Here is an 18,662-nt window from a genome sequence, read left to right as displayed (position 1 = left end):
TGGGAATCTCTGGGTACCTGGGCCAGTGAATTGTAGTGAATGACTGCGCTCATAAAGAGTGGCCTGAAGAAGCAGTCAGGATGACACACAACCTTAGTTCCTGCACCCGAAGGCAACATTTTCTTCTTGTTATAACACTGATTCCAATACAAACAAGCTCCTTTCTCTCTCAGCCCAAAGCAATTCAAAGCCAGAATCAGTGTACAGGACTTCTTAACCAAGCACTTCCATTAAGAAGTCCAAATTCATTCCAATTCCACTCATCTGGTTATTTTTGTTGGCTTAAACAATTTCTTCCTAATTATATTTTAAAACAGGGGGAAGAATCCTTTCTCTTAGTATATGGGGCCAGCTTTTCGCATAAAATATTGCAATACGCTATATATACTTTTTGGGCTGGCTTGATACCTCCACTATCCCCAGACCAATTGTTTGAAATATACACACAGTGGACTATGGGTGAGATCCATTCCACCATTGGCTAGTTTCGTCATCCCCCACCAGTTGTTACTTTGGGACCAGCTTGTTTTAATCTTGAACCAGTTCAGAGAAGTATAAATCTCTCACTGCTTATTAGCGGACTGGTGCATCATTCCACCTGCAAAAAAATGCTTCCATTACAATATATGGTGGACTCTTTTACATACAAAAAGTAATCTCAATCACACTTTTCAACATATTCACTTCAAGCACACTCTAACATCCCAAGCAACTAAATTCACCCATTGGGTCACTGAGAGATTTCAGTCCAGGAAGTATACATCTCTCACCTTTTATTGGCGGATTGGTACATCACTTTACCCCCTAGGAGTGGTTATATTAGAATGCACGAAGGACTATTTTATATATAAAAAGTACTCTCAATACACGTTTTGTCACATTCAATTATTTATCTGATACACTCATTGTCCTCTAAGGTGGACAGTAGAAGAGAGTCCTCGGACATCCCGAGCAACTACATCCAATTACTGGGCACTATTGAGTGTCAGCACACTCGGCCAATACTACTTCTGCCACTGGGCTGTAGCTTCAGTACAATTTCAGCATACCAAAAGCATATAAATCTGGCTTATAACTGAAAAACAAGCCAGATCTATTGACTTTGCCAATACTTGTATTTATTTATGTCCTACATTTTCTTGCAATAAGAAAGTAAAGAAGGCAATACCAAGTGCAAAATGACTGTATTAACGGAAGATCAAACTGTTATCTACTATGTTCAATCAAATACTGTTGGGCCTCACCCCTCCTCTATCGTTCTTCTGCAATTCAGGCGGTGGACCAGGAAAAGGAGCAGGAGCCATCATATTGCTACACTGATGTGCCTACCAGGTAAGCTTTCTATGCCAGTGATGGTAAGCCCCTCTGCTTGGAGCAACAGAATCCAACCACAAGTGTGGTGTCCCCCGCTTCTTCTGGTGGTTCTTGCAAGCCCCATTGGGATGGTGGGAGAGGGATAGGGGTACAGAGTGCTACGTCCTTCTGCACGTAAGTCAGGTATTCGTGCACGGTGCACTCCCCCAACTGGCTACACCATCTTGCAAGCATGAAATGCTGGTTTGCGGAAAGATAGCACTTCTTCTTGCCCAGCTCTCCTAGACCATAATATGAAATCGGGGTGAAGGGCCCCTTCTTCCATCTCCTGGGGAGTTTCAGTTTCAAGGGCACGGTATGACAGGCTTGCAAGAACGTTAGGCAACATGAGGATTTGGAGTTAAGAAGGTAATGAAAATTCTTCAATGTCTGGAGAAAACATTACATAAGCATTACATAAAGAGTAGAATCCAGTTACCGATGTCCTCCAGAAAACTATGTCTATGATGAACGACATATGGTTGGTTACAATCAAATCCTTAATCAAGCTCTTAGTGCCAAACATTTGGGCGGTATTTGCTAATCCCAACCAGCTGTCTGAAGCCAAGTAGGAAACCTTTGCACTTAAAGTACGGACTAACTCAACATGTTATTTCTTCCAATTTAACCTTGTAGATAGGTATAATAAAAAGCAATGAGCTAAGGCAAGCACAAGGCTTACATGGCGCCTATGTAATCTCTTTTCTGTCTTTGAAAGGATAGGATAGGATACTTGGATGCAGATATAACCTATAAGTATTGGAAAATTATGAGAAAAAGATAAGCTCATATGTTCAGAAGATAAAACATGCTGCTTGGCAAAAGACAGTTTGGAAAAATAACTTACTTGCAAAAAAATGCTTCCAACTTTCTGCAGTTCACTGCTCCCTGCAGTCACTATAAAAGAAAGACAAACGTTCATGAATAGCTTTGCAGCAGTACAGGACACAAGTAATCTTGAATTGATCTCTTTTAGCGTACTATTGATATCGGTCCTGGACCACCCTGCGTTAACATGTCATACTCTCTGTAACACAGTGAAGTGAGCATCCTTTAAGTGATGAATATTGGGGTAATGTAGCCCCTATTCCCTGCATGTGCCAAAAATCTGTAAACTAGTCATAGCACAATTGGCGAACTGCCAGATATGATAGGCTCTACCTCCAGCATTCGCTAAATTCACGTGTACAATCTGTGATGGATTGTAAGAGTATGAACGCTATTCGTCTCTTCAAAAATCAGCAAGTCTGTATGATGTAACTGGGGGATTGTGGGATACTGCCGGTCCAACAATCAGTATATCCTGATCAGTCTCTTAATGTAAAACTGTGGGACTGTGGGGCAACCAAGCCCGTCTTCCATGCACATTTAGCAGGTCTGTATGGCATAACTGATGTCTCAGGCCCACCTCCCTGCGCATGCAGCACGCCTTCTGCATTGTACGATACCAAAAGCCCAACTTGCAGCCAATCCCAATAGGTCTGTATGGTATCACTTGTGAGATAGTGCAGACAACTCACCATGCACACTGCAATAGGTTCACCCAGAATAATCACAAAAAGTTACCTCCAAACTTCCATTCCATGTCCACCAGCTGATTAATCATCAATGTTTGTCCAAGTGCCAGGCGAGTGAGGGCAGGAGTGTTTATTTTCCACTGTTAAAAGAAAAGTTTAATTGGGTAACTTGAAAAAAGCACATTTATAAAGAGCTTGGTAGAAAATGTGAATAATAAAAAAAGAAAGAATACAAGAACCTGTAAGCAATGGAAATCGCTATGTATGCAACTATGTGACATGGCTGCAAAATCATCATAACTGACCTTCTGTATAGTGCAGTTGTGCACAATACAGCTGTGGAAAAATATCTAAAAGGAGTAAATCAACAAGTCCTGTGATCAGAAAAAATGATAACGCATGTTTAGGAAGTATTTGCAGCCCAATATGTAACCCATGGAAATTATTAACATTGCAAGTTGCACTGTTGGGGATGGACTGTAGAGAGAATGCCAACGAGATGTAAAAGAGTAGCAAGACTAGGAAACTACAAATGACCACGAAGGGAGTGTTTCTCCCCAGCCAGCTGCTGTACGTTCTGAGGTTCTTTCGCCTCTCAGACCACAGGCAACTTTCAGAAGGTACCTACGCTTCCTGAACAGGAGTATATTTCCAGAATCCAAGCATGCTCTACAAGGCGACGACACGTTTCGGTACACACACCCTCAAGCTGGCTTTGGTTTCAGGTGTCCAGCCATCTTGGCAGACTGAAAGGTAGGACACGTTTAGCCCCACAAATCAGTCAGCCGAATGGTTTCAGGCGTGAGCAGTGCAGGCCTCTTCTCTCATACATGAAAGCCACCTACATGAATTGAGAGGAGTTTCATCTTTCTGGAGTCTTAGTCCATCTTCTTCCTTCTCGCCATCAGATTTTTGCACTTCTCAGTGGCTAAAGACCACTAACTAGGGCTCGGGCACATGTCTCTACAAGAATGTTATACATTCTATTTCCCAGTTGCCCTAACTGGCCCTTCTTGGAAGACATCTGTTTTTGTGCATGCTCTGGTATAGCCACTAAAAGGTAGATAGGTAAAATGCGTGGTAACCGGTAAACCCTCCCACCCGCCTTTAAAACATGTCATGTAGGTTAAAAGCTGCATGTATTATAACAGCTCTGCTGCAGGACGCATGTACCGTCGTAAATAAACGTGACGTGACATTTACTGTGTACGTTTTGATTTACTAGTGAGTGTAGAACCAAATTCACAGTGTATATGTAACCTAGGATAAAAGTCAGATTTCATTTACCCATACAGTAGTTTTCGGATATGGCATTTTGTCTGCCTAACCTCAGACACAGAGTATTTATATGGGATACACATTCTGGGTGTTGACCATTTCACACTTCCAAGTCACTCTGCCCTCCCGAAGTCCAAAAGCATGCTCACTCAATATAAAGAATGTTAGGGAAGGGCTGATTTTAGTTTATCTGTGAAACAATTGATCCCCAATAGGACCAGTAACAATGTGAACGGTGTGATGGAGGCCAAGATAAATTCCACTGTGAAGAGAAAATAAATGTTCTCTTTACCGAGTTCTGCATCAGTTACAAGCAACAAACAGCATTCTTTAAAGTTCCTTTGTTTGATGAGGTCTGCTTGGTGATAGACATATTCCCACACCGTTTGCGGGATGGCCCCTTTAAGGGGCTGAACTAGAAGGGATGGAAGTAAAAGTAGCGCTCTATATGGACCACTCCATGTTGGACCATTACAGCAGATGGTTCTGCTAAATGTTTTGTACCACAAGGCTGATTCCCAGAGGAGAGCACACCCCCACTGCACCAAACACAGAACTGGGAAGTGTGAGAGAATTACCAGGATTAGTTAATGCATGATAATGACCAATTATACACCAAACTACCATTTAAAAACACATGCTTCTACTTTATAAAATAAATTGTCCCTGTTTTGAGAAGAAGAATGGATGAGAAAGATTTCTGGAAAGAGAAAGAGATGGCATGAAAAAGAGAAAGAAAGATGAAGAAACAAGAGAAAGAAATTAAGACATGGGACTTTAGAATTAGAATTCCATTGTGAAGAATAGTTTGACTAGGATAAAGAAAAAAGAAAATAGAACGAAAAATTGATGGTAAACAAAAAAAAACATTGAAAAGAATGAGGATAAACAACTAAAAGAAAAGCTTACAGAACAAAAGAGTTCCAGAAAAAAAGGCTTCACATAGAAGAAATACTTCCAAGAGTAAAAAGAAGACAAATGAGGGAGAGGATTCCACTCTGCCTATCACAGACCCTTCAAAGAAGTATCCCGCTACTATGACTTGAGTTTCTTCCTTTAGCACGCTACTACAGAGTTGAGAGGGACGATAACCATGGGATTCACACTAAGATTTGGAGGATCCTGAACAATGACTACTGAGGGGTCTCGCTCTTGTATTCTACCACTCCCTGCATCCCGGTGGATGTATCTGTCTATATTTTTAAGAGATACTTTACCACCCTTGATTCACATGGATAGTCGGTGATGTTGATGGTGTGACTATCATGTGAGATCATGCACAGGAGGCAAGTTTATAGAGACGCAGTGTGCAAATAGAGAGTCAGTGAGTCAATTGATTATTGAAAATGTACGAGGGCGAGCTGGCTGGTGGCAAGAAGGAGGAGGGGCTCAAGAGGAGGTGCTGAGAGCAAGGAAGTCGGTCTTTGATTTTCATTCTCTGAAATTCAGCTGAGATGATTGCAAATTAATGCATCAGAAGTGCATGCAGGCTTATTTTTGTTGGTGTACGATAGTTAAAGTAGTTTGCTTTATTTCACAGGTTATTTATACTCCTAGCGCCGTATACTGGCGCCTATTGGGTTCCTCCAGCAAACATATTGCTGGGGCCATCCAAACTCCATTTCTCTACTGGAGAATTAGTGAACAGAGCTCCGGCACCCATCATAACTTGCCGGTTCTTCCATTCTGTTCAATTCTCAGTCCAGTGTCTGGAAATGGATGAAACTTCGTGGAAATGAAAAACTTTAACAGCTGTAAACCAAGAGCATCATGTCGGAATGGCAATTTATTGTTGAATGGATAGCTGATCACATACAGGGTGGTGGGTGAGTCATGCTCAGAGTACACCACCTACCGCAGACTGCTGGAGTGACCTAAAGATATAGAGGTGACATGCAACACTCACCTTCAATGTGGAGAGGTGTGGTGCAGCGGCCAGGGCAACTGACTTCGGAGCACAGGGCTTACGGTTCAATCCCCAGCTCCGGCACCAGCTCAGCTCAACCATGTGACTCTGGGCAATAGCTCACTTAATTTCCACAACGGCCCCATGCGCCTTGAGACCCGTAAGGGTGAGTAGTTCGCGCTTTACAAATACAGATTTACATTTAATGTCCATCTCAGAGTAAAAGATTATACGAAATGAAGCACTGTGGGACGTTTAGAAAGATGAAAAAAAATGTACCATTTACTCTGCCTTCAATCATACTTTACACCAAGACCCTCAGTAAGGTCAAGTCACACTCTGTTTGTGATACTAATGACAAACAGAGTTTGAGCCAAAGGTTGAGTACAGTCTAAAAGCAGAGACTTAAAGTGTTGACAAGATTTTTTACTTGAGGTTTGCAGACAAAGTTAAATGCAAGAGTGCCAATCAATATCTAAAATGGCCATCATCTTTCTTCCATCTAGCAGATGGTCTAGTGTTTGACATTATCGAACAATAAGCCTCTTCTTTGGTCAGCTTTTGTAAAAAAAATTGCTCTAGTTATAAAAAAGGTTTTACCTGCTCTGCAAAGTAACTTGCTTTCTCTTCACTGAGTCCTAAAACAGGGAGACAGTATTCAATTCACTTTTAATATACCAGATGCAATTCAACACTAAATGCAAAGGATTTAATTAAAAAAAATCTTAACTCAATTAGGCTTTATTAAACAAGGAGACCAGATACATAAGAGACAATCCACTATTTTATTGGTAAACTTCACTGCCAGAACGTGCAGCGTCATTTTACAAAATGGTAGCCAGGGTACAACCTAAGGAGGCGAAGTGATGCAGTCGTTATTTCACATTGCCGTGTGGGACTTCTTTGGTGCTACCTCGATGACTGGATACTACCGATCTTGGGGCCTTGTGCCTGGACATCACGGCTCAGCCCCGGGCTCCCCTTAGAAATCCCACTGTCCTTTTCAACCTACATCCAGACTTACCCAATGTAATAAAATCTGCCTTCACTTGTTCGCTAGTCAGATTCCTCTTCATGGCACCTGCAAACAAACAGCACATCATGTGACGGTGCAGTGAGAAACAACAATTCTACAGTGTCTTTGGAAATGGTGACTTACGCCTTCTCTACCCCCCTGCAATTCCCTGCCTCTACAATTAAGGCGAGTGCTTTTAAAGCTATGATGCTCCTGTCTCCATAGCAACAGCAGGCCTTGGCCTCTCTCGCACTCAGTAAAAACAGGTTCCACAGCAGCATAATTGCCTGTTCCACTATTCCAGGGCAGATGGTGGGTCATCTCTAAAGTTACACCTGCCCTAGAAGGACCCATGTGATGTGATGGAACAGTTCAATACAAAAGTCTTACGTTACATGTGCTGCATCTGGGTGGGAGGGGACACATTATTTATGGCACCCAGTTGCTATGCTGGTATTTTATAAATGAATCATATATATAGTTGTTCCTCAAAAAAAAAAAAAAACCACACAAGTGTCAAAGAAATTGAATTTTTCCTTCATGCTGTGTAACTTGTAGGATTAATTTTCCTACTTACCAATAGGATTTGCAATCAAATCTGAGCAGTGAGGCCCCAAAATTGCATATTTATGTGGGTCAGTTTGCAAACTGCAGATTTGTATTAAAAATGTGCTTGGTGGTATTGTTGTATGCAGGAAATACTATTTGGAAATTAATTATTTGAAGACACCTACATTTGGGCTTGCACCCATTGTGGTATACTCTATATCTAACACCAAGGATTAACCAAAAGGTAGATGGGTGAGACATTTTTTTTAAAGGATCCATACAATTGTGTATGTAAATAAGGAAGGAATCAGACTACAGGTTATTTTGAAGCACTAGGTCAAGTGGTTGGCATTTTGCAAATTTTCACGATATGAAGGTTCCTGAGATAAAACAAGACTGGACACTGGCTCAGTACAATATAAATGACTAAGGAGGCTGTTAAAGTTTATACATGATGCCATATTACAATAATTGTTAAATGGGATGAGAAAGCTGACGAAGGAGAAAGTAGTAGGCAACTGGTAGCAGGAGAGTGGGAGAGAAATCTGAGATCTACTTTGGGCAAGTTACATAAACTAGTAATTGTCTCAAATTTGAAAAATACAAAAACTTTTATTTTAAGATACATTACTGCTTGGTGTGGATAAGGTTTAAGGAATCCGGAAATAGTCAATGGTCAGGACACATTGGTACAAATGTAACAGACTAGCAATGTCCCAGGGGGCTGTTGCTAAGCCATGGAGTGAAGATAATTTTTGTATCACATGCGGGGAAATACAGTAGATGAACAGGAGAATGCAATTTATGCAATGAAAAATACTTTTGTCTCCTTCTACCTTACTTATAGTTAGATAGAGATAACCCACATTGGATCATAAAGATTAAGGAAGAGAGGGGAGACAAGGGAAATTCTGTAATTGACACTTACCATTCTGTACTGGTCGTTAATTGCCATTTAAAATAATAAATGATTGGAAAGCAATTATTTTATGTTTTCTCTTCACAAGCGACAGTTATATATGAAAGCAGAAATCGCTATTTGAGGGTCTTTCTTACCCAATGAAGTTGTCTCTTCACTAGTGCAAACAAGAAAAAACAATACAAAACAGGCTTGAGGATGTGAAACATACAAACATGGGAGAAATATACCTGAAAGCCACATATTCCAGCTTATCAAAAGTTTTGCATTTGTAATACGTATTCAGGAATGCAATCAAAATATCACTCAAGGCTACATTTTAGTGGTATCAGACGGTTGGCCCATAGGAAGAGGCACTCAAAAGGAATGCGGCCTTTGTTCTTTGCACACCAGATGAAACCACCACATGGTAGATAAAAGCAAAAGAGGTGTACAAGGGAATTACAATTAACAGCGATAGCCATAAGAAATTGCTGAATGGCGATGACATACGTCCATATTTGTCGGAACCCTATTCAAGATGGAAATAATCATTAAGCTTTCGGACCATTCAAGGCAAGAGTCTGGCCTTTAAGGAAATACATCACACCTTTTCCACCTGCATAATAAGTGGAAAAGAAAAAAGTGGAAACAAGATGGGGAGTGGAATGGAATTCGGACACCATCAAGTAGCTTGGTTTCAGAGTTCACAAATCGCACAGTGACTGACGCACAGTGACGCCATAGACAGTAACTGTACCCGAATTATTCCAGAGTTGCAAAACTGCATATGCTTTGGGTGCCGCCTCCTGTGTTGGGAAGAGTAGCCATAACAAAAACAGTGACACAGAAACTTTTTAGGGAGCTGAATTCCTTGACTACGGAACTAGTAGGGAGTAACAGCAGATGGAGGGTAGCCATGGAACATCTTAAGCTTCCAATGGAAGGAGGACTTTGCCGTCCCAGATCTAGAGCTGTATTATGTAGCAGCACATTTCTAATACACGACAAGGTGATTCACAGAGCTTAAAATACCCGGAGGCCACCCTGGATGACTAACATGAAGTCCAGCCTCAATGACATTAGTCTCGTGGGCACTAAAGAGTAGGAAAAACAATCTACCCATCGATAGATTTGTACTGACCCGCCTTAGACTGGACATATTCCATCGCTTGGTAAGCTTTCCGACAATGAATGATTGGGCAAAAATGCTACCTAATTGCCCTTGCGATGCAGTATCACCCCAAACATCAATGCATGTTTTACTGTTCTGTAAGTTTTACAAAGAGCATAGGAAAAAGTGGATTTTACCCATTTTGAAATTACTGGGGTTAAGACAATGCCGCCCAGCTTACCTCGCTTTGCAGTATATTGACTCAGATTGTGTTACGAGAAATATTGCAAAAATTTTTAAAAGCTCTATTAAGACACAGAAAGCACCTTTTAATAATGTCATATATAAGAGTGTACTTTTAGGCCTATGCGTAATAACAATTTTTCTGGCGGTAATAACTTTGTTTTTATCCTGTAAATAGTTTTATCAATGTTAGTCTATAATTTTGATGAATTATAATAATCATTTGTATTGGTGCTTACAATTAACTGTTTTATGATTATTGAATACGTTTTAAAGGAGGATTTAAACTGTGCGTTTATGGTTTTGAAAGTGTCAAATGAAAACGGAATAAAGCTGACTTGATTGATTGATTGATCTACCCATCCTTGTTGACATGGCCAGAAAATGTTGGGTTATGTACATTAAAAGAGCGAAAAATACATTGGTCTGCGCACAGGAGAGACCCTCCGGGATGTGGGAGAATTGAGTAAAATCAAAGGGAATTCCTCATGAAGGAGATGTTCTCCTTTGGGGTGTTAAGGTCATTTGAAGAACTGGAGAGCGAATTTTGACTACCCGCGGGTCTATTGATTTCGTACAACAGAATTGTACAGGCAATGAGACAACTACGGGCGTTAACAAGGAGGAACTCAAAGTGGATAAAACACTCCAACTACTCCTCACACGGCGCACAGGCCACAAAGTAATGAACTAAATGTGTCCGAAAATCAGAGAAAAATCAATGAAAGACAATGGTCGCACATGACTTTAATGGTAGGAGTGTTATATATATATATCATCCTCAGAGGCAAAATGTGATAGAATAAGACAATTCCCGAAGAGAGTATGAATGAATGTTAATTTCAGTTTTATTAAGCAAAGAAGTCTGTAATTACTGTTTTTTTTTAATTTATTTTTTTTGTGTTTTTTTTGTGCTTTTTAGTGTGTATATATGAATCGTCGTTTCTCGCTTCTTTCCTTTTTACTGTAATGATTTTAATTAATTGTACAGTTAATAAAGTAGTTCCACAGTAATTTCAGGTACATACAGTTTAATCTCCTCGACCAGGCTTACATGACACCTGTGAAACTACACCGGCTTCAGCCGGACACCTAGTCCAGCTCCGGCGAAACAGAGGCAACCTTCCATCATATGGTATGGTATGGCCATGCAATAAGTTGGGAAAATACCGGAGACAGCGACAATATTGACCGAGACGACAAGCAGACCTGGCCTGTGCCATCCCAAAATATCCTTATCAGTCGGCATGTCTATACCCAAAAAGACCAAGACAGAACGCTAATTCATACATCGAGAACTACTAATAGGCAAGAGGGAAATCTCTAGGAACTGGCATGAGACGAAATATTAGTACGGTTTCCCAAAGGGATTCATGCCCACGTAGATCATGAATAAATTAACTATAAACAGAAATAAAGGCGGAGAATCGGGAAGCACTCACTGATGAGAGGAAATAGTGTAAGTGAGAAGCAGTAGAGGGCAGAACAAGTTTATATGACGCACAGCCACTTGTCTTCCCCTCCCATCCTATGAGATGTGGGTAAAATATGCACGAGTTGGACACTAAAAATTAACAAAAAGGAAAAAATATGAACTAGAAATAAGGAAGTGTATAATGTAGAAGAGAAACGGTGGTGGCACGGCTAAATATAAAGTTGGTATAGCGCGCTAACTCTGGAGCAATGGCACAAGTTACAGTTTATTTTTGTCAGTCAAGATATGTAGCGATACTATGCAAGGATGCGTCACGTACGCTGGTTGAAATGTTAAGCAAGAAATGATTTTTAAAAGCCTGAATTTTGCTACGCATGCTCACATTTTAAGTGGCCCGAAAGGCATACAATCAGATTTGCCTAATGAAAATCCAACAGACTTGCTTCATTTTTAACCGCTTGGGAGCTATCGCCACCAAGTGGCCAAGACTGGTAACCCACTTAACAGCAACAATGTCTATCTACCAAGGGCTATAAGGTTAAACTAAGCAGATACATACTTTTCGTTTTCTAAGCCAGAATTCACCGTCCACATACTTTCACATTTTCAATTGTATTGTATTGTAATTGATTTATATCGCCATGACGAGGCGATAGGGAGCTTTACGGAAAGGAGCATACAACTCCAGGCCTTGGGTGAAATAGTGTGACTCTAAAATGGGCAATCTAAGCAGTGTAGTTGTCAAGCCTGAGGACCAGATTTGTGCTTTTATTTTGTATCATCGCTGCGCTTGTGCATGAGCTTGAAGTGAAAAGGAGTGAGAGATATTTATTTGTTTAGCTTTTAAAGCGCGACAGCTACCCAAAAAGGGTTTCCCGGCGCTGAAAGTAGATTGCTGTTGAATAGGTCATAATACTCTAATGCAAGGCAGCGACAAGTCATTGATTAAATAGCCAGGTCTTTATGGCTTTGCGAAACTGGAAATAACTTGTTTCGGTGCGTAAGTTAAGGGGGAGGGAATTCCACAACTTTGGTCCCAAGAGTGAGAAGGACCTTCCACCCATCCTGGCTAGACGGACTTTAGGCACGCAGAAAAGGATGGCACACAGGCATATATCTGGGAACAGTGGTACAACTATGCAGGCAGCAGTCGAAGTGCATAAAACAAGTATGGGCACTGTGATCCGGAGTACAATGGGGGTTGGGTTTAGGATGATTCTAAAAGGAACAAAATATTTCTGCAAATACTTTGTTGCCTTTCACCAGCAGATAACTGCATATAGACTCTAAATATAAACACCTTAAATGAAAAATAAATTCAAGTTAATCTAATCTCCGGGAAATGATTGCTCTGGTAGAAAAGCTCAGTTGGTTAATGAGATCACTTCAGATGTCTGTGGGTGTAACTAGAAAGTCAGTGATTTGAATCCTGGTTAGTGCACTGGACAATAGTGTCAAGTGCATATATGGTGCGATGAGGTCCTAGCCTATAATAAACAAGCATTGGCATAGCCAATAAGTCTCGCTTTTGGGACCTAATAAGAATTTAGTTGTGCAGCACAATAGCCTTGGTGCAACAACATCAACTGTTACATGGCTAAACACTTATAAGGTCCCAAAGGCGAGACCTTTTGGCTATGCCAATGCTTGTTCACTATGTATGCCCTGCAATAATAGTCACCCAGCTCAAGACACTCATTCATTTGATTTTACAAGCAAGTTTGCAGCAGACGCACTTGCACTGTCAGCTGTCTAACTTGCTACATGTAAAGTTATGTAGTGGGAAGAAAATCCTTTTCCTCTCTAGTGCATGCCAACTGGACTCCGTCCTAGCCTTCGGCACGTCACTAGGAAGCAGTGTTTGCAGATAGCCTAATGACCCTGTGGCTGAAAGGAGCGGGGGGGACTCGGCGATAAGCCGCTGCTTGTACACGTGTTTAAGGTGAAGGGTATCAAAGGTCAGTGGGAGGCCAGGTATGAGGGGAAAGGCTGGGCCGTTGTTGTGCCCTCGGCAGTCGTCCTTCCGGCAGTAGGTGTAGGTTCAGCTAGGGTGGTGGAGGTGAGTCTTATGTGTGCCTGAGAGGCAGAGCGCGTGGTAGGCAACTCTAAAGGAGGTGAGTTCCTGTGTGTGACTGTCGGCGTTGCCCGTGAGTCTCCATGTTTGTGTGTATGACTTTGGCCGGGTACGAGGCGGTTTTGTGCGTGCAACGATGGGAAAGCAAAGCACTGAATAATCCAGTCAGACCAGCTATGTTGTGTCCTGCCCAGTGAGCACCGCTTACTAAACCCATTAGCCTACCCATGTACGGCCCTGCAACTTTTTGTTTGCATATAGGGGCCGACAGTGACGGCTGTTGCACTGCGGAGGGTGGAGGGTGTACGGGTGTGCTTTGTAAATCCCTGCGTGTGACTTTGTTTGCCCCAGACTTTTTGGTTTCTCACTTTTCTCAGTAGGTACCTGGGCTCATAGGTGTTTATTGACGTGGCTCCTATGTACTGTCTTTAGGTACTCCATGCTAAATCTTACTTATGGAATGGAGGCCACACAGACCAAATGCATCTTTGGACCAATAACGCTCTGTTTAGCTCGCTGCTCCCGTGACCTTCTCTTTGGATGGTTGGCTTCTCGCCTGTGCCTTGCCTGTATTCAGGAAGCAGGGTTGCCACAAGTTGAAGTTCAAGTTCAGAAATTTGTATAGCGCGCTACTCACCCATAGGGTCTCAAGGCGCTTGAGGGAGGGGTGGAGCTTTACTTATCGAATATCCAAGTTTTTAGTAGCTTTCTGAATGAGAGGTGGTTCTGTGTAAGGCGGAGGTGGGTGGGGAGAGAATTCCAGGTTTTGGCCGCTAAGTAGGAGAAGGATCTTCCCCCCCATGGTGGATCTCTGGATGCGCGGAATTGCGGCGAGGGCTTGATTGGACAATCGTAGTTGGCGGGTGGGGGTGTAGAAGGACAGTCGCGTGTTGAGGCATTTGGGTCCTAGGTAGTAGAGGGCTTTGTGTGCGTGGGTGAGGAGACAGAACGTTATTCTCTTGTTGACAGGGAGCCAGTGGAGGTTTTTCAGATGACCGGAAATGTGAGCTTGACGGGGGATGTCCAGTATGAGTCTAGCTGAAGCGTTTTGGATGCGTTGGAGTTTTTTCTGTAGTTTGGCTGTGGTTCCGGCGTAAAGGGTGTTTCCGTAATCCAGGCGGCTTGTGACCAGAGAGTGGGTTACTGTTTTTCTTGTTTTGGTGGGAATCCAGTGGAAGATTTTTTTGAGCATGCGAAGGATGTTGAAGCATGAAGATGAGACGGCGTTGACTTGTCTGGTCATCGAGAGGGAGGAGTCTAGGATGAAGCCCAGGTTACGTGCGTGATCCGTAGGTAAGGGTGCGGTTCCTAGGGCTGGTGGCCACCATGAGTCGTCCCAGCAGAGGGGGATGACCCTAAGATGAGGACTTCCGTTTTGTCAGAGTTTAGTTTTAAATGACTGTTCTTCATCCACTCGGCTACTTCTTTCATTCCCTCGTGTAAGTTGGTTTTGGCGGAGTTTGGCTCTTTGGTGAAGGAGAGGATCAGCTGGGTGTCGTCTGCGTAGGAGATGATGTTGAGGTTGTGTTGGCGCGCAATGGATGCGAGGGGACTCATGTATACGTTGAAGAGGGTGGGACTGAGTGATGATCCTTGTGGTACGCCTCAGATGACTTCGGTGGCCTCTGATCTAAAAGGGGGGAGGTGGACTCTTTGGGTTCTTCCGGCGAGGAACGAGATGATCCAATCCAATGCTTTTCCTTGTATTCCGACGTTGCTGAGGCGTTGTATAAGGGTGTTATGACAGACTGTGTCGAAGGCTGCAGAGAGGTCAAGAAGGATGAGGGCAACTGTTTCTCCGTTGTCCAGTAGCGTTCGAATGTCGTTTGTTGCTGCGATGAGGGCGGTTTCGGTGCTGTGTTTGGCTCTGAAGCCGGACTGTGAGGGGTCGAGGGATTTGTTGGATTCGAGGAAGGCGGCGAGTTGACTATTGACGGCTTTCTCAATGACTTTGGCAGGGAATGGGAGGATCGAGATGGGGCGGTAGTTCTTAAGTTCAGTGGGGTCTGCTGTGGGTTTCTTCAGAAGGGCGCCGAATTCGGCATGTTTCCAGCTTTCCGGGAAGGTGGCGGAGTTGAAGGAACAGTTGATTACATCGCGGAGGTGGGGTGCGATGATGGAGTCTGCTTTGTTGAAAATGTGGTGGGGACATGGGTCGGTTGGCGATCCTGAGTGGATGGAGTTCATCAGGTGGATGGTGTCTTCAGTGGTGATTGGGTTCCAGGCACAAAGGTTGTTAGGGTGCGGTTTTGTTTCGGGGGTGGGTGGAGTGGACAGGTCTTTGGACTGGTTTTCAAAGCCGTTATGTATGTCGGCGGTTTTGTTGTGGAAGAATGAGGATAGAGAGTCGCAGAGGTCTTGGGAGGGAGTGATGTCGTTGGTGCCGGCGGTGGGGTTGGTAAATTCTTTGACGATGTTGAATAGTTCCTTGCTGTTTTGGGCGATGTTGTCAAGTCGATCTTTGAATGCTGATTTCTTGGTGGATCGGATCAGTCGGTGGTGTTTGCGGGTGGCGTTCTTGAAGGTGGTCAGGTTGTCAGTGCTTAGGTTTTTTCTCCAGGCTTTCTCGAGGGTACGACAGAACTTCTTGGATTTCTTAAGATCGTTGTTGAACCATGGGGCTTTTTTGCTACCTTGCTTGATTTGATGGTTTTTCAAGGGTGCTAGTTCGTGGGTGGTCCATTGTGGGAGGTTGGTGGCTGCTTGGTTTGGGTCCGATGATTTGGCAGGAGGGTTTTGGTGAAGCGATGTGAAGAGCTGGTCGGTGGTAATTTTGTTCCAATTTCTTCGGGGAATAGGTTGTGGGGTGTTGTGGGTCATGGTCTTTTTGTAGTTGAAGTGAACGCAGCTGTGGTCCGTCCAGTGGAGAGCTGTGGTGTGATCGAAGGAGATGTGCTTGCTGGAGGTGAAGATTGGGTCGAGTGTGTGACCGGCAGAGTGGGTGGGGGTGTCAACAAGTTGTTTGAGTCCGAGATTGGTCAGGTTGTCCAGAAGAGTGGTGGTGTTGTTGTCGTTTTTCCTTTCTAGGTGGAAGTTGAGGTCTCCTAGTAGAATGTAGTCCTCGGAGGGGAGGGTGTGTGGTCTGATGAAGTCAGCGATGTCTTCGCTGAATTGTGTGCGGGGTCCTGGTGGTCTGTAGATGAGGGTGCCTCTGAGTGTGGTCTTGGGGTCGGTGTGGATTTGGAAGTGAAGGTGTTCGGCGGCTGCGAGGTAATCGTCGGAACTGGTTGCGATGCGGATGGTGTTCTTATGGACGATGGCGATGCCTCCTCCAGTTTGGTTGATGCGGTCCTTTGGGATGATCTTGTAGCCGTCCGGGATGGCTATGGCGATGACGGGGGCTGATGAGGTGTTCATCCATGTTTCTGTAAGGAAGGCGACGTCCGGCGATGTAGTGTCGAGTAGGTTCCAGAGTTCAATGGAGTGTCTGTTGATCAAGCGGGTGTTGAGCAGGATGCATTTAAGGTGGTTAGTGTCGGAGCTCTGTTTGGAGTTTGTGGATTTCGTGAGGGTCCTGATGCAGTTGAACTTGCAGGAGTGGCAGGTGAAGGGTCCTGGGTGTGTCCAGGGGCGGCTTGGTGGCAGTTTGGTGGCCGGCCAGGGTTAAGGGCTGAGAGGCTTGCGGCATCGTACGTTATGCGGGTGGTGTGGATTTTGCGGGGACCAGGGGGTCTGGCGCTGGGCGCGGTCCAGGCGCGGACGGGCGTAGACGGGCTTACCTTTGGCGCGCCTGCTGCGCGTGATATGCTGCGCGTAGAGGTCTTCGTCATATGTGGATAGTGGAGGGAGGGAGGGGCGAGGGAGGAGCAGCTGGGAGGCGGAAGCGGGGTGGAGAGGACGGGCACAACAACAACAAAATGGCTGCAGAAGCGAAACCAGAACCAGTTGGGTCAACACAAGTAATAACGCTGTGGGCAGAGGTACTAGCGCAATTAGGCAGTATTTAATTTTAAGTCTATCAGGCAATGCGAGCGCTACGCAAGTCAAAGCAGGCAATATACTTAATGGCAGGATAGTACAATGAGGCAATGCGAGCAATGCAGGCGTCAGTACGAATCAAGGTAGCAAAGCAATGCGAGCGGCACAACGATATAATGATAGGCAGCAAAGCAATGCGAGCAGCACAACGATACCCAAAGCAGGCAGCAGGACAATTCAATTCAGCAGAGCAGTGCGAGTAGCACTACGATACCCAGGAGAGACCGGGGGCCGTGGGGAGCGGAGCCGCAGTACACATGCTCTTAACCACATGACTGCTAAGGCAATTCCCCTCCTGTGCTGGAGAGCCTTGAAATACATTATTTCATGACGAGCTCAGCTTGTCATCAGCACACGACCAGTGTACTGCATGACGAGCTGAGATCGTCATGAGCAGCGAAGGGGTTAAAGATGAATGGAGCAACGCTTTATCAAGGAGCGCAATGTGGGTGCCATATTACAAAAAAACTTAGTGCTTGTGAGAAGGCTTCCTTGCACTCTGGAGGGGACGAGGGACCTTGGAATAGGACTTGGGGCCCCTGAACTCCTTGTTCCTGATTAAAACATGTCTACAACTAAGAAATGAGGGCCCTCAAAGACTACTTTCCTCAGCAAGTGCTTCACAGCAAGTGAAGTGGTACATGTAAAAAAAGAGAATGTCAAATGCACCACCTATGCCAACCAGAGAGCCATAATACGGATAGAGAGACAGTTAAACAAGCATTGGTCGTGCAGCCGTAAAGGGAACGCTGCACTGCCGTGAAAGGGAAAGTGATCGCGATCGTGGCAAAAGCGATCGCGATGACGCACTCTGTACTAAGCACGCGAGGGATGCGTGCACAGCAGAGATTGGGGAGGTGGAGCAAGCCGCGCGCGCTTGTGCACGTAACCGCAAGCTGGTGGCCGGCAAAAGCCTGTGGGTAGCACTTTGAAAACCCTCTTACTAAAAGTCGAGCAAGCAGCGCATGCACTGCTCTAGGCTCGACCTAAAAAGCACTGTCAATATGCAAGTCATTACATGCACTCTACGATCACTAATGCACTTTAAAAAACATATATTATACACAGTCTAAGGCGGGCTTCTCCAGCTAGTAGCTCATGATCTAACGGTAGTTCTCCAGCTACTTGTAAGTAGCTCTCCTGCGTGCAGCCAGAGAACTAAATTAGAAGCTTTTGCTTGGCCGAATGTATTCCAAAATTGAAAAGCATGTATTTGAGACATAAATTAGTGTATTTTCAGAACTCATAAATTGATGTGTTGGAAAAATGGTCGAATTTCTAAAATATGTATTCAAAGCTGAT

The 18,662-nt window shown here is 44.0% G+C and overlaps 1 protein-coding gene across 1 annotated transcript in view; it reads right to left on the bottom strand.

Moving 5' to 3' along the window:
• COMMD7 (COMM domain containing 7) overlaps positions 1 to 18,662 on the bottom strand; it is a 54,583-nt gene that overhangs the window by 10,126 nt on the left and 25,795 nt on the right. Inside the window, exons 4-7 of the mRNA XM_086932660.1 lie at positions 7,079 to 7,135; positions 6,655 to 6,692; positions 2,920 to 3,010; positions 2,201 to 2,250 (exon numbers count right to left, since the gene is read on the bottom strand). Coding sequence (XP_086788786.1) covers positions 2,201 to 2,250; positions 2,920 to 3,010; positions 6,655 to 6,692; positions 7,079 to 7,135 — 236 coding nt within the window. The remainder of the gene's footprint in view (positions 1 to 2,200; positions 2,251 to 2,919; positions 3,011 to 6,654; positions 6,693 to 7,078; positions 7,136 to 18,662) is intronic.

Source organism: Lissotriton vulgaris, chromosome 7, assembly GCF_964263255.1.
Source record: "Lissotriton vulgaris chromosome 7, aLisVul1.2, whole genome shotgun sequence".
Taxonomy (NCBI): Eukaryota; Metazoa; Chordata; class Amphibia; order Caudata; family Salamandridae; genus Lissotriton; species Lissotriton vulgaris.
Note: the sequence above shows the minus strand (reverse complement) of the source record. Positions and strands in the feature narration are given on the sequence as shown.